The 14,585-nt window shown below is 56.4% G+C and overlaps 1 protein-coding gene across 1 annotated transcript; it reads right to left on the reverse strand.

Moving 5' to 3' along the window:
• Positions 1-2,266: 2,266 nt before the first annotated feature.
• On the reverse strand, positions 2,267-5,701 carry MED26 (mediator complex subunit 26). Its single transcript, XM_008583015.1, has 2 exons — positions 5,609-5,701; positions 2,267-4,995 (listed from the first exon to the last, which is right to left on the reverse strand). The coding sequence occupies exons 1-2, from the start codon at positions 5,699-5,701 to the stop codon at positions 3,340-3,342; spliced, it is 1,749 nt and encodes a 582-aa protein (XP_008581237.1). The 3' UTR covers positions 2,267-3,339.
• Positions 5,702-14,585: the final 8,884 nt, after the last annotated feature.

A 14,585-nucleotide genomic window follows, 5' to 3' on the forward strand; every position in this document is an offset into this window, starting at 1 on the left:
TGCCGTTCCCTATTGGCAGCAGCCCCCGTGCGTCACCGCCGCGCGCCAGCAGACGCGCCGCTCACCACGTCGCGAGTGCAGGCCCGGCCCTCCGTTCCAAGTGCTTCCGGCGGGGACTGGGCCGAGCCCGGAAACGGAACTAGCCGACGAGGACGCGGGGCTGAGCCGCGGTCACCTCGTTGCGGGCCATCCCAGGGAGCCGGGGACCGCGGCCCGAGTGGGCTGGGCGGATGGGAGCGCGAGGGCCCGCTGCATGGGCGTCTGTGAGCAGGCGATCGAGCTCGCGGGCCGACCCTCAGGGCCTCGGCGGGTGGCACGTCGGCGCCCCTAACCAGATGCCTGAAGGGCTGGCGGCGGCGGGCACCGAGGGTGAAAGAGAAGACCTTTGGGGAAAGAGTCCAGACTGTGAGAAGATCTACTCGGACTAACTGATCTCTGCAAAGGGGGGGCGGACGCCGTGGCCGGATCCCGGTAGAGGGGCCAGCCCGGAGCACCCGGTCCTCGGGAGCGCTTCTGGGAAGCACCGCGACTGTGCGGTTCGCGGCCTGGCCCGGCACCGTCCCACCGGATCCTAGGAACGCTGTGCGGTAGGTGTCACCACCCCCACTTCACAGACGGACAGGCCGAGGCCCAGAGAGAGGCAGCGACCAGTCTGAGGGCCGTGGCGGGCAGCCTCCTTGGACACCTGTCTCCAGGGCTCTGCAGGCCGGGGAGGTGCCGGCCCTGGCCGCTGACGCCCGAGGACCGGCGCGGATAGACCTGCCCCAGGCCCCGGTGGGGGAAAGCAAGACGGTGTTTTCAGCAAGATGGTCTTATACCACTTAGAGGACTTTGTTAAAAAAAAATCATGCGTTTCCAACTTTTGAGGGGAAAGGGGGCAGTTAAAATTCCCTTTTACACTGTCCTTCCTTAGAAAATTAGAAAGTAGCAACCTACCTTGATCCCCCAAATGTTGGGGGGTATCTTAGCTTATCCTTGTGTTCTCAAAGGCAGGCAATATCTGTATCCTGAGGCTGACTGGATACTCGTACACAGGTGTGGTAGTCTCTGCAAGTGGGGGCAGGGGCAGCAGTGGCCTGTCTCAAAGCTCAGGTCTGAGAAAGGGAGGTGCTGATAGGATGCCAACCTCCACACCCTAATATCCTCCAGCTGGGCCTACTGCTTTGTCACAGAGTAGTGTCATATCCTCAGGACATCCACCTGACAGCAGAGGTGGCCAGGGTGAGAACACAGGCACAGTGGGGTTAGGAGAGTAGCTACTCTGCAGCACAGCTGAGTGTCAAACAGTTCCACTGACGTTTTTCGGGTTTTTTTTTTTTTTTTAAGCTTTTATTATTTTTGTCCTCACAATTCTGGGATAGGGACTTTAATCCCCCAAATGGGGTCATGTGCACTGGAGTGAAGAGGTTAGCCCAGAGCCATACAGCTTTAAGTGGCAGGTCCGGGGTTCAACCTCACACTGCCCCCAAAGCCACTTCACCTGCTACCCTTTCCTTGGGAGGGTGTTTGTGTCATGTACCAAACCTTTGTCAGAAATCTCTGCTGGCTGTGAAACTGGTTCTGCAGGTTGGAAGGAATGTTCCTGGACCCCTTGGTTTGCCCTCAGAGGCTGCCCCTGTTAAGGAGTAGCCATTTTTTCATTTGTGAAATTAAGCAGTGATGAACAAGATGACCTCTTCTGGAGTGAAACAACTAGAAAACTAAAGTCTTAATTTATGGTTTCAGGGACAAAGGGTGGAGAAGTAAAAGATTATCACCTTATGGTCAAAGGAGAAAAATTAAAAAAAAAAAAAAAAAAAAAAAGCAACCAGTAAGACAGCCTCAGGCCTGAATAGAAAGCTAGCAGCCTGGGGTGGGCTGCCAGAGAGACTCCTGAGTCTCTGGGCCATGCCATGGAAGAACTACAGATTTTTTGTGGGGGACAAAGTCACTGAGATGGAGGGCTTCTCTGGGGCAGGTGAGATCTGGATTAGACAGGATAACATCCCTTGATGTCTCCCCTGCCCCCCCGCCCAGACTGTCACCCAAAGCTAGCAGGTGGCCCAGAATGAATGAGAGACAGATGGAGGTCCCACCAAATGCAGCAGGTGGTGTGGTCAGTTTCCATGCACAAGATCAACCCTGCGGCTGTGCCCTGCCCTGTCCCGCTTCCCTGCAGTCTGGCTGTGGGGTCCGGGATTTCCTGGCTCATCGGGAATTTAGGAGACGGCTGATTGGCTGTGAAGATGCTTATGAGAAACGATTCTCAGACTGGTTTGTGCAAATGTTTTTTTTTTTTTTTTTTTTTTTTATTTCCACATTTATATCACAAGGTGTCCACTTACTGGACCAAATAGCAAAGTTGCTCCCTTCTGCGCCCTGAGAACACAGAAGTCTAGGTACTGTACATTCACTAAGGCTCCTTGTTTTTGCAAATCGCGTTTATGACAAACAACCATAAGGCAAACAAATCTAAAGGAATGGTTATGAGTGTTTCCAGCGTACAGACAGGTCTCCCTCTCACCCAACGGTACAGCTCACACCCCAGTAGCACCCGCGGTGGTTTTTGTGTTGTTTGGCAGGGGGGACCTCTAGAAAAGTGAAATTTTCTAGGTATGTGCAGGAAGGGAAAAGGGGAGGAAGAAAGGAAAGTTATTTGGCTGGTGGTCAGATGGAACAGGGGGAGAAAATAAACTTGAGAAAACTTAAATTTTTTGCAGCATTTCTTTAAAAACTGAGTTTTTAACTGAAACCAGATACAAATGGGTGGATGCCCATGGAGTGTGGGTCAAACTGGCTGGCCACTTGGCTGGCTTGCCACAGCCGAGAAGCTTCCGGCACACAGAAGGAAACACTGGCTTGACAGTGGCTGGGGGTGCAAACAGAGGCCACGGCGGAGCCCACCGTCTCACAGACATTCGGGCCAAATTAAAGAACAAAATGCAAACAGATGAGATGCGTGCTTCTGTTGCTGTGTTACAGGTGACCTCTCCCACAGGTTTTCTGTGCCTGCCTGCAACTGAGGTCCCAGCATTCTGGTGCTGGAAAAAGTCCACACCTCTCCCGGGGTGGGGGACTAACGCTTTTATAGCTGGCTTGCTATAGAGTTCTGAACTCACGGTGCCATCCTTCCTTCCACACGGTCCTTCCTTTGCACTTTTGTTAGTAAACTGGTAGCAGCATTTCACAAAAGAAGGAGAGTTTTGAGGGAAGAGTGCAGAGACACCGCGTGACTCCCACCCCTCCCTCCCGCCCCGGCCGGACTCCCGGGTACCCAACTGCTGAAGGCGGCTGGGCCCCAGCCACCCGCCAGCCCCAGCTGCCACAAGGTGGGAATGCACTTTGTGGCCGAGGGGCTGGTCAGTCCAAGCAGACATAAGGCAGAACGTTCAACCGCCCGTCGTCACCGTGCGGGTCGAGTGATATGCACTGCGTCCAGTCATACCAGTTACCCTGTGTGTCCTGACACCCGTTCACCCCCGGCCACTGGTGGGCCTGGATTCTGTCAAGATCGTCCTGTGTGACATCCCGGGTCAGCCCTGGCAGGTCCACGGGCAGGCCGTGGGGCACCAGCACGTGTGGCTTCCTGGCCCCACGCCGGGTGCTCTCCTCCTGCTTCAGGTACTCAGACATGAAGTGGTGAGCCCCCGGGGTCTGCGCGCCCGATGACGAGAGCAGGCTGCTCTGCCGGCTCAGATAGGACTGGATGATCTCGTTGCGCGACAGCTCCTTCCAGTTCGTCTGTTCAAAGGGGCTCTGGAGGCTGGCCTTGGCCTCCTGCTTGTCCAGCTCTGTCCTGGGCAGCTGTTCTGTGTGCACAGGGCTGTCTGCCCTCACTGGCTCTTTCTGGGTCAGAGGTTTGATCTGCCTCGTCATGGGGTCAAAGGTGAGCTTCCGTTCTTTTAACCGCACAGGCTTGACACCTGCCTCGGCCACCTGCCCGTCCAAGTTTACTGTGTAGTCTCGAGGCCGGTACCTCTTCTTCTTTTTACTGTCTGAGCCACCTGAAGAGGCAGCGTCGCTGTCCGCCTTGGAGGAGTCTGGGGAGAAGCCTGCCCGGGGCAGGAGGGGCTCAGCCGGGGACAGCCCTGCCTTGCAGCCTGGCCCCGCCAGCCGCTGGTGGCCCTCGGGCTGCTCTAGCCAACGCACTGGGCTCTCTGCGCCTGGCAGCAGCTCGAGCCGCCGCACAGGGGGTGTGGACGGCTGGGCCAGTGGAAGTGGGGACGGCACCTGTGTGGCATCAAGGGACTGGGGCCGTGGTGAGGGGATGGGCACGGAGCCCTTGGGTGCGTATGAGCTCTGCTGCCGGGAAAAGGGGCCCTCGTGCCGTGAGTTCCGGGGACTGAAAGAGCAGTGAGGGAGCCCCTTGGGGTGAGGAGGCCCTGGAGTCTCGTCCACCCTGTCCAGCTGCTGCAGCACTGAAGGCTTTATCTGCAAGCAGGGGCCGGGGGGCTTGCCCAGGCCTGGGGAGCTGGTGTGCGGCCGGACGGCGTTGACAGGGATCTTGCCACTGTGCTTGTCATTCTCACCGCGCTCCAGGCGGCTGCCCTCAGCGCCCACGTGCCCACTGCCATCCAGGGGTCCAGGGAAGCTCTCCGGGCTGCCGCTGATCCCGTTGGTGGGGAGGGGGGATGAGTTAGGGACCAGGGGGTCATGGCTGGCTTTGGAGACCTTGGGAGGCGGCCCAGGATGGCCGAGGTCACGCTGGTCTCCCCGGCGCTTGCGGCTTCCCAGCCTGTCCAGCCGCTGCCCGGGCAGCCTCTGGATGTCGTTGCGGTTCTTCAGGTCGTGGATGCTCTTGGGTGTGCCAGCCGCCCCCGCCTCCGGCCGGCAGTTATGGGCACCCCCGTTGGCCGAGCTGGCAGCCCCTGCCAGCCCCCGCAGTGCCGCCTCATTCTGGTGAACGGGCTCAATGAGCTTCTGCCAGCCCCGCAGCAGCTTCTTGGCCCGCCGGGCGAGCTCCTCGTTCTTGGTCTTCTTGCGGACGTCGTTGATGAGCTTCCCAAGGCGCGTTTCCTACAACCAGAGACACAGATGGACACTTCTGAGACAGGGACATCCCCATGAAAAGGGTGCTGAGCCAGAAAGGGTGGAAAGCGCCCCTGGCTTTGAAATGACCCCTCCCCCACTAACCCCTGAGCTGCCACAGCTTCCCCGACACAGAACCAATGAGGATTTCTGGTCCTCTGTAACAACAGAAATCCTCAAACCCAGTTCTTAAGAACTTAAGATCACAAGGACGCAGGTGGCTTTCTCAGAAGCATGGTCCCCCAGGCTCCCAGCACCTGGAGGCTGTGGACCATCAGGGCCACTGCAAGGACACTCTTGGGATGACAGCATGCAGTGGTCAAGGCAACAGCACAGAGGACCTGGTCCTCAAGCGGAGGTCCAGGGACAGCGTCACTCACTGGAGCCTCCTCTCCTGCAAGCATGCCTCTGCCAGTATCCCCACATGCCCCCGTGGTGTCAGGGCGCAGAGGACAGAGTCCAGTTCTGGGATTAACACCACCCCATGCCTGCAGCACAAAGCGCCTCACTTGGTCCTCGGAAGACCTCACTGGACTAGTGAGGAAGGACCCAGGTGGGGCTGCCCTCCCCCTCCCAAATGCTTGAGCCCAGGGACACTCACCTCCAGTGCTTCTTTGGTAATGGGGTATTTCTCCAGGCTGGAGATGACTTCCAGCACTGCCACCATGTTCCGGATCTGCAAAACAACAGCCATTCATCAGGCCCCCACCCTTCTCTGGAAGGCTGGGAAGCCCAATCCAGCCTGTTCAGTCTTTCCCTCCCCTAGAGCAAGAGAGGCTGGCACCACAGAATTCCCCACCCTATGTCACTTCCTATGTGCTCCCTGGGGCCAATGTGACCCCCAGCACTCCCCGTCAACCCAGTGCCTGACCTCTTCCAGTGCATGGCATGCAACTTGCCCCAGCCCCTCCTCCGTGCCCACTTGCTGCTGAAACTCAGGACGCTTATGAAACCAGATCTGCTCCTGATACCTGAGATGAGCTCGACCCTGCCATCTGATGGAAGCGGGGGTGGCACTGAAAGATTTATCAAATAAAATACACACAAGCCTAGAAAAAAAGATCAAGACACAGTAAGCCACAAAGAGAGAAAAACGCCACAAAAGTGGGAGACGACACAGGCCAGGAGGCCCTGCAGAAGAGGTATCTGGAGCATCCAGGGAACGCCTGGGCAGTAAGAAGGCTGACAAGGGCCCAGTTAAAGTGGTCAGAAGACAAGAACAGGCACCTACAAAACAGACGACAGCAGTGCGATGCTCATCTTTATTAGTCATCAAGGAAATGCAAACTGAACCCACACGTGGGTTGGTGAGCTCCACGCCCCGCTGGCAGAAGCGGTATCTGACGACTCTGGGGGCTCTGCAGCAAAGTGGAGCATGTACACCTCCCACGACCACACAGCCCGTCCCTTTTACCACCTCGCTGCGAGCCAAACCCAGCCCTAAGCACCTTCCACGCGCTACTAACTTGCTTGCTTGCTGCAGCAGGCCCACGGGCTGGGTGTGCTGTCACCGCATTGCACCGAGGCAGACTCCTGCCGTGTGAGCCAGGAAACAGTGCGGAGTGGCACGGGTCATGGTGGTCGAATGCTAGAACAACACGGGTGTCCACCAAGGGTCAGGGGAGCAGACTGATCATTTCAAGAGGAATCTCACAGCAACAGAAACAGGCTAACCACAGCCTCAGCGAATCAACAAGGACAATGTGAAAACTAAAACTCTAAAGCTTCTGGAAGAGACACAAGATCTTTGCAACCTTGGGATAGACAAAAATATTTCTTCTTGGAGCCCCAAAGCACTGTCTAGGAAAAAGTACTGATAAAGCATATGAATTAAAATGAACAACTGCTTATGAAAAAACAATGTTCAGCCTGGGGGACTATGCTGCCAAAACATGCCTGGTGAAGAATGTGGATCCAGAAGAGATAAAGAACTCCACAGGTACCTGGTGGGCTAGCCAGCAGGTGGGAGCCCACCGGCCCCTGAGGAAGCCCCCTCTGCTCTCCACGAAACTCACACACACTATGACAGAGTTATGCAGGCACACGACAAAAAGCACGTCTCCCACCCAGCCACTGTTGCGTTTCCTTACATGTTTTCCAGAAACACCCCTTGCATATACAAATGCAGACACACACAGCTATCTCACGGTGAGGAGGCCGGGCCCAAAGGGACAGCATGCCATCTGCTCCTGGTCCTGGGGCTCCAGCACCAATGGGGCTCCTGGGTTTGCTACATGGCCTCGTCTCCACTCACCCATGACCTCGCCCTGGTATATTTAGAGCCCTGGGTCCCCACATACTCCTGAACCAGCAGTCCCTGCAGAGCGGAACACTGCCCAAACCCAGCTAGCCAGGCAGCACAGAGTGTCCTTGTCCTTGAGCAGACACCATCCTGCTGCCAGACAGGAGGGAGGAGGCAGAACACCTGGGCAACCCCAGGGTCTGGCACTGAGCTGTGCCCCAGAAATCAGCACTGAACCTACAGACAGCCACAGAGCCTCCTGGAAACTAGATGGGAGCTGGGGACGTGGGATGAAGGTCTGAGGGCCCTGCCTGCGCGCTCATGTGTCCCCCCGCCCCGCTCGGGGCTGCCTGAGGAGCTGCATTCAGGCATGCGCAGAAAGGCTTTCAGCGTTCAGGGCCCTTGGTCCTATGATAAATGCTACATACTCTGCGGTGCCCTCTCTGCCGCCAGTGTGCAGGCCACTTTCCTGAGGAGTAAAGGAGGCTAGGCAGAGTGAGAGGATGGGTGCCCAGCAGGGCCACTCAACCAGAAGGAAGAACTGAACCACTGCCATCATCCCAGGAGACTGCCTGTCTGCCCTGTTTCTGGGTCACTCTGGTACCTATCTGCGTGGGAATACACTCGATCCTAATCCACAGCACACTATTCTGCAGTGGCCGCCCTCGGAGGATGGCTTTAGAGCAGCTCCACGTGCTCATCCCGGTGCATATGGTGGCCCAAGGGTCATTTACAGCCTCTTGCTATCAGGAATAGTCTGGTGCATCCGTGGCCCTTTCTTCCTCTGGATTTCTCCCTTGGGATTCATTCCCAGTTCAAAAAGACCTGTCCATGCCCACTGTTTTCCTCAGTTTGGCCAGTGGCTGCGGGAAGTGCCTGCGAAGGTGGCAGGAGTGGGAGGAAGGTGGCAGCATAACCTGAGGGCAGGCTGCTCTGGGAAAGGCAGGGGGCCAAGCAGGGAGGAGCACTTGGGGAAGTGGCCAGGACCCCTGACCTGCTGTTCCACAAGCAGGACAGGAAGTTAGCGGGTGGGCCCAGGTTTAACCCTGTTATACACACAGGCCCACCCCAGCCTCCTAGGAAGTGAATGTCGATGGAACTGACTCCTTAACTATCACACTGAATACGTGCAGATCCATGCAGTGCAACCCAGTACACATGAGATAACAGGAAAGTGAATGTCAATCCCACGTTTCTGGAATCTCACAGAGAGACCAAGAAGGCCTGGTCTCGGGCCAGATGCCTTGTGGCCATCGGAAATACTGAGGTTTGCGTCCAGAAGAGGGCGAACCAGCCGGGCCCCCAGAACAGCACTTGGGCACACAGGTGCCCACCGGCAGAGCACTCATGTTGCTGAACATGCCCTCACTCACACCGAAGGGATGCTCCAGGGACACAGGGAGGGGACAACCCCTCACTCAAGACCACACAGATGACAGTGTTCCCAGGGCTTTTATGTGGTCGTCCCACAACGAGAGAATCAAGAGCAGGTGCAAAGTCCCCCAGAAAGCTTCCAGAAGGGCTAGCACGTTTGTCCCTGGAGAGTCCTTCAGCCCATGCTAAGCTACTACTCCAGTCAGCTTAATCAGGGACATCTGCTGCTTAGCTCACAGCAAGTGTGAGGAAAGAAGCAGGGCTGGCCACGCACAGGGGCGAATCCAACAGAGAGGACGGCAGCCAACCCTCAGAAGCAGCCTGGGCTAGGGTCTGGTGCGCAGGCACCACACACCTGCTCGCCCGACCCCAGCAAAATCCCGTCCTGCATGCCCCAGGTCACAGGGAGCAACGGCTGACGAACCAACTCCACAGCATGCTGCCCTCCATGCAAACTACCAAAGACACACTGCATCTCACCTTCTCGTGACATGTTTTAGAATATTCCCTTAAGAGATGGTGTGATCTGGAACCTGCTACAGAATAATCCACGCGGTGTAGGTGGCAGGATGGGGATGGATGAAACAATGTTGATCTGCTGTAGACAGGTATCTACTGAAGTGGGGCTGGTTACCTTATTCTCTCCACTTTTATGTTTGAGTATGGCACAAATAGGGAAGGTTAGAAAACATGCCTGTTCTAGCATTTGGAAGGGAAATTTCACTGGATCTAGAAGGAACTGGCAGCTGCTCAGAGATGATATGAGCAAATACCTGTCTCTAAGTCCTCGCAGTGGCCCCATGCTCCCACTATCTGGTGCCTTCATGGACAAGAGGGCCAAGGACTGGGGAGGACCCTGTTTTCCTGCACAGTGAGCCTGTCTCGAGCCTCCTAACCTCTGATTCAAATGACATGGCATATTCTATCTGATGAACACATCAGCAGCACCTCACCAAGCCCCCTACAGGCTATGGAGTGGCCACTCAACAAAACCAGTGCAAAAACAACACACACTCCTAGGGCTGCAAAGAGGGGGCTACAAAAGCCAGTGCCAGCCCCTACAGGCTATGGAGTGGCCACTCAACAAAACCAGTGCAAAAACAACACACACTCCTAGGACTGCAAAGAGGGGGCTACAAAAGCCAGTGCCAGCTTTCCACCCCTGCCCACTCTCACAGGTGGTCTCAAGCTTCCCTGCTAACGGGGCCCACAGAGAGCCTGGGCTACAACACTTCCTTTGTGCTCTGAGAGGGAGCCCAGGATGGCCACAGCCACAGAGAGGGCAGCTGAGACCAGGAGGAAGGAGTTGGCAAGGGGGGGTTCCAGGTTTCCAACATGAGGGCAAAAGCCCCTGCCCCTCTATGAGAGGGCCTCTCGGGCACTGAGGATGCCCTGGTGTGTGCACACACCAGGCTGGAAGCCAGGCAGGAGGGGTCAGGGTTTGGGAGCACTTCACGGAGGGGCGTGGGCCAGGTCACTTGTCCTGAAAGGGCAGAAATGTGGCAAGGAGCCAACAGTAACCCACTGGCCACAGCTGAGCTGCAGGCTCAGAACTTTCTTCCTAAGCTTCCTCTGAAGGCCAGCTGGCGGCACTGCCCTGTGGCTGCTCTCTGAAACCTAATCACACCTTGGACCCCTCCCGAGTCCAGAAGACCAGACTCTTCAGAAAACCTGCCCACTCTGTGGAATGATCTTTCAAACCAAACCCTCACAGTAAAATATTTTCATTGGGCCTCATCAGGTGTCTGGGTTTTTCTTCTGTGAATCAGATGGCTGGATCCGGATGCCAAGCTGGGGCTAGCACAGCGGAGCAGACGCACCACTGACCAGCTTCCTCCTCACCCTATTTCAGGGCTACCTTGGTAAAACCCCCAGGTCCAGAGTAATGACAGCCTGTGGGGGATTTCCAGCCCTGATCTGAAAGAAGGAACTGAGATGCTGAGTCTGGAGTCCGAGTGGCCCCTCAGCTCACCACCCACTTTTCCTCCACATCTGATAGGCTCCCACCTGCCTGCAGTCCCCAGCCTCTGGGATTGAAGCTGGCGGTGTGCAGCTGTGATGGCAAAGGGGAATCCCTGCACTCCCCGAGCTCTGACCACCCGTCAACCCGGGGGCAGCAGGCCAGGGCAGGCCCACCCTGCCCAACGCCCATAGGACCACCACTAGATGGGTCCTCCTGGGGCCAAGTTCTCTCCCTTTTCATCCTCTCAAGCCCACTTTACAGGTAAGGAAGCTGAGGGCCTGGCAAGGTAATGGACGTCCAGGTGGACGACATAGCTAGCCTGGCAAATCTCTGCCTAACACACATGGCCCATCTAGTGCTTTACTAGGTGGGGTGGGGGGTACCCAGACACCACCAGGCTGCAATAACACTGGCATCCTGCAGCAGGGAAATGCATGGGTTACAAAGGGTTACTTGAAGCCACACAGGGCCACCTCGACCCTGGCACAGGGGCACCACAACAGGGGCTTCAGCCCATGCCCAAAGCTCACCATGAGCCATGGGCCACAATGATGGCACTGGAGCCTGCTCCCTTCCTGGCTGGCCCTGGAAGCGGTGCACACCAAACTTGGACTTTCACAACCCACCAAGTAGTCCTGCATTCTCCCCGCCTCACTGTCTGGCCAGCCCTCTTGACCACCCTCGGGGCCCGCATCCATGTAGTGCAGCCCACACCTCTCGATCTGTGGGCTCAAAGCAAGCCAGGTCAGCAGCCCCCAGTGAGGCCTCAGCAGCAAAGCACCTGTAAAACAAGCTCACTTTAAAAACCAACACTGTGGAAGGTTTTTTTTTTTTTTTTATTCCAGAATGGCCTAGACAAGAATTTACAAAAACCATTTAGCTCAAACGACTTTGGAAGCAAGCTGCTTTCCAAACCAAAACACGTCACAGATGGCACCCAGAAGCAAGCAGCCGGACTTCAATGTGCTAAGCATCCTAATGCCATCCCCCGGCTCAGTCACCTCCCCACCCCAACCCAAGTAGTGTCTGCTGAGAGTGCTCAGGTGAATGAAACAGGGCTTTGAGGGGGGCAAGTGCTTGTCTGTGATTTGTCCCGGCCACACTGTTTTCAGCCAGAGCAAGTCTTATTGCTTCTGCCCAATGCCACACACATTCCCAGACAACTGGGACCCAAATTGCCACTGCCACAAGCTGGTGCAGGAGGTGGTGCCTGTGCCCCACAAGCCCACCCACTTCCCACTGCTGTCCCCCTGCGCATGGAAAGCCACCCCAATCCTCCCTCTTGGCTTCGGAAGGTGCAGCCCGCGCTGCTCTGCCTCACCAGGCCCCACAGCCAGGCAGGGGTGAGGGGAGCCTCCCTTAGGTGGCTGAGCATCAAGGGGCCAAGCAGGTCCACAGGGCTCTGCTGTGAGGATGCCTTCCTCCGAGGGGACCTGCGGGAGCCTCAAACCCACAGGGGCGAATTCCCTCGTTCACATCTTCACAAGGGAAGAACACAACAGGGCAGGGAGAGGGGCGGTGTCCCATCCCAGCCACAGCCGTCAAGCCCCCCACCTGCAAATGTACTTCCTCTCCAGATGGCAGGGCAGGACCCACTCACTCCTCCAGGAGTGGCCAGCCACCCACGTGTCCTGTCACTGTCCAGTGGCCCTAACCGAGAGGCAGAGCATGCAAAGGCACGCTGCAGCTCGGCCGGGGACTGGAGGCCAGCTCCAGTGCAGGCAGCACCCCACGGGCGACCCAGAAAGAGGAAGCCCAGTGCGGGGCGGCGGGGCTCCCTTGGCACACGGGAGGCAGGGCAGGGCAGGGAGGCAGCACTGCTCCCCACTGCCACCGCCCCCAACTGTCCCTTCCTCCCTCCTACTTTGTCTCAGCAGCTTTTCCTGACCACATACTGACCTAAACTCTCCTAACCTCTGAATCAAGTCCATAAGACTTACAATTCTTGTTGTAATTCCGCCCTTTGTGAGAGCACAAGAGCTCTCAAAACATCATCTGTAAGTGGTTCATTCCTAGACTGATACAACTGGAAAGCTGGAGAGCCAAGCACAGCTCTTTATTTCCGCCATAAATGCTCACAGAAGGGTCCTGCTGACAGCAGGCTGGATGGGGGTTTCTCCCTCCCAGCCTCTCTTCTAGCAACAGCCAATAAGAATGCCAGCTACAGAAGACTGGAAATAACCCACTGCCCATGGGAGGGGATACACGCACAGTGCTCAGTCCATATACACGTAAGATGGGTGATCCCAAGGAAGAGCGAGCCAGCTTTTCAGGAACTGACAGGGAACAACCTCCAAGAGACTGCCAAGCACAAACAGGCAGGCATGCAACAGCACACCCTGTACTACCACCTGGAAGAACCTGGGCTGGGGCTGGCAGATAAGGATCAGGCATTACCTGGCCCAATGCTGACACAAGCAAGACCGGTCACCAACCTAAGCCCAGTTTCTCTTCCATGGGCCCGGGAAAACCACAAGATGGTGTCTGCAGGTCCTAAGTGGCGGACTGACCCCCATCCCGGGAGACCATGCCCACAGGGGCGAGCCATGAGGGCTGGAACCCTCGCTACCATCGAGAGCAAGCCTGCCTAAGGAGAGCAGCATGCCACCCCAACTGGGCTGCTGTAGCATTCCAGGAACTAGACATTCTAGAATTCCCCACAAGTCACCAAGTGCTTTCTGAGCATCGACTGCAGGCAGGCACTCCACCAAACTCTAGACCTGTTGGATTCAGGGATTATGGCCCACCATGGCCAAAGTCAAGGACAGAAGCAACAGGTGAGGCTCAAACCTGGGCTGCCAGGAATCCTGGTATGGGGAAGCCTCGAACTACAGGTAAGAGGATGAGGACATCCTTCTTCTCAGAGGGGGCTCAAGCACAGACGGGCAAAAGTGACCATACCCACAAACAAGGACCAGGACACCCCTGGCAGCAGTAGGAGGTCAGTGTGCTACAGACACATAAATAGCATGCAGCATCTGGTGGCCTCACTTTCCTGGGCACTCCCCATGGGGTCACCAAGTCTGTTGTGAGCTTGGGGCGGGGGGCAGGAACTGACAGAACCTCAGCGGGGGGCCAGTCTGGTTAAATCACTTGGCAAATCTGAGGGCAAGCAGCAAGGAACTCTTGTGCCCATTTTATAGGACAGGAATCTGAGTCTCCAAGAGATCTGCAAACTCACTGCAAATTAAGCAGTGAGTTGGGGTGTGCCTGTCCCGCCGGGCTGCATGAACTCAGTAACGGTCACTCCAAGGCAGAAAATACCAGGAGGGCTCTGTGGCTGGCGCTGGTCAGCTGGCAGCTCTGAACCCACCCACCCAGCTGTTCCCTCATCCACTAAGTGGGGACGATAACAGAAGCCTCCTTCATGGTTCTCAAGAGGCTGGCAAGACACATACACAGACACATAGGGCAGTGTCTAGTGCACAGTTGGCACTCAGGAAGGAGGGTCACCACGGAGTCCTCTGAGTGCCACGTGACTACACTTGGCAGGGGCTCAGGTCCAAGGCCACCCCTCCCCTCATCTGGTACCCTGCAGCATCTGGGCTGTGGGTGGAGCTGGAGGGATAGCAGTGGGTAAAGGGACCCCTGCAACAGGGGCCACCACAGAGAGAACCAAAGACACTGTCACCCGTGGAACACAATGGTGAGTCTGAGGATGATGAGATCACAGACCCCCACAGCAGGTATTATGTCACTTCCCCAACGAGGAAGCCAGGTTAGCTGGCCACAGGTTCATTACTACCCTAACCTGCTAACCCTGTGCAGTCAGCACATCCCTGTGTCCACACAGCAGGCCATTAGTGAATCTTGCTGGGGACCGGGGCTGAAATGGAGAGCTGGCTCAAGGTAGGGCAATGGAAAAATAGTCTCAGGATGAGGAAAATCTGCATGTCTACACAGGGAAAGAAGACAGTGAAGAAAGGGAGACTGGAAACTAAAGCAGTGGAGGTAGATACTGAAAATCAATGCGACTGACCATATTAAGAGGCCAAAAAC

Source organism: Galeopterus variegatus, unplaced genomic scaffold (assembly GCF_000696425.1).
Source record: "Galeopterus variegatus unplaced genomic scaffold, G_variegatus-3.0.2 Scaffold2794, whole genome shotgun sequence".
Lineage (NCBI taxonomy): Eukaryota > Metazoa > Chordata > Mammalia > Dermoptera > Cynocephalidae > Galeopterus > Galeopterus variegatus.

Excerpts from the sequence above, each read along its gene's own strand:
- MED26 (XM_008583015.1), bottom strand. The coding sequence starts at position 5,701 with ATGGCTGTTGTTTTGCAGATCCGGAACATGGTGGCAGTGCTGGAAGTC. Across the intron at positions 4,996-5,608 it reads TTACCAAAGAAGCACTGGAG|GAAACGCGCCTTGGGAAGCT; the intron begins GTGAGTGTCCCT and ends CTCTGGTTGTAG.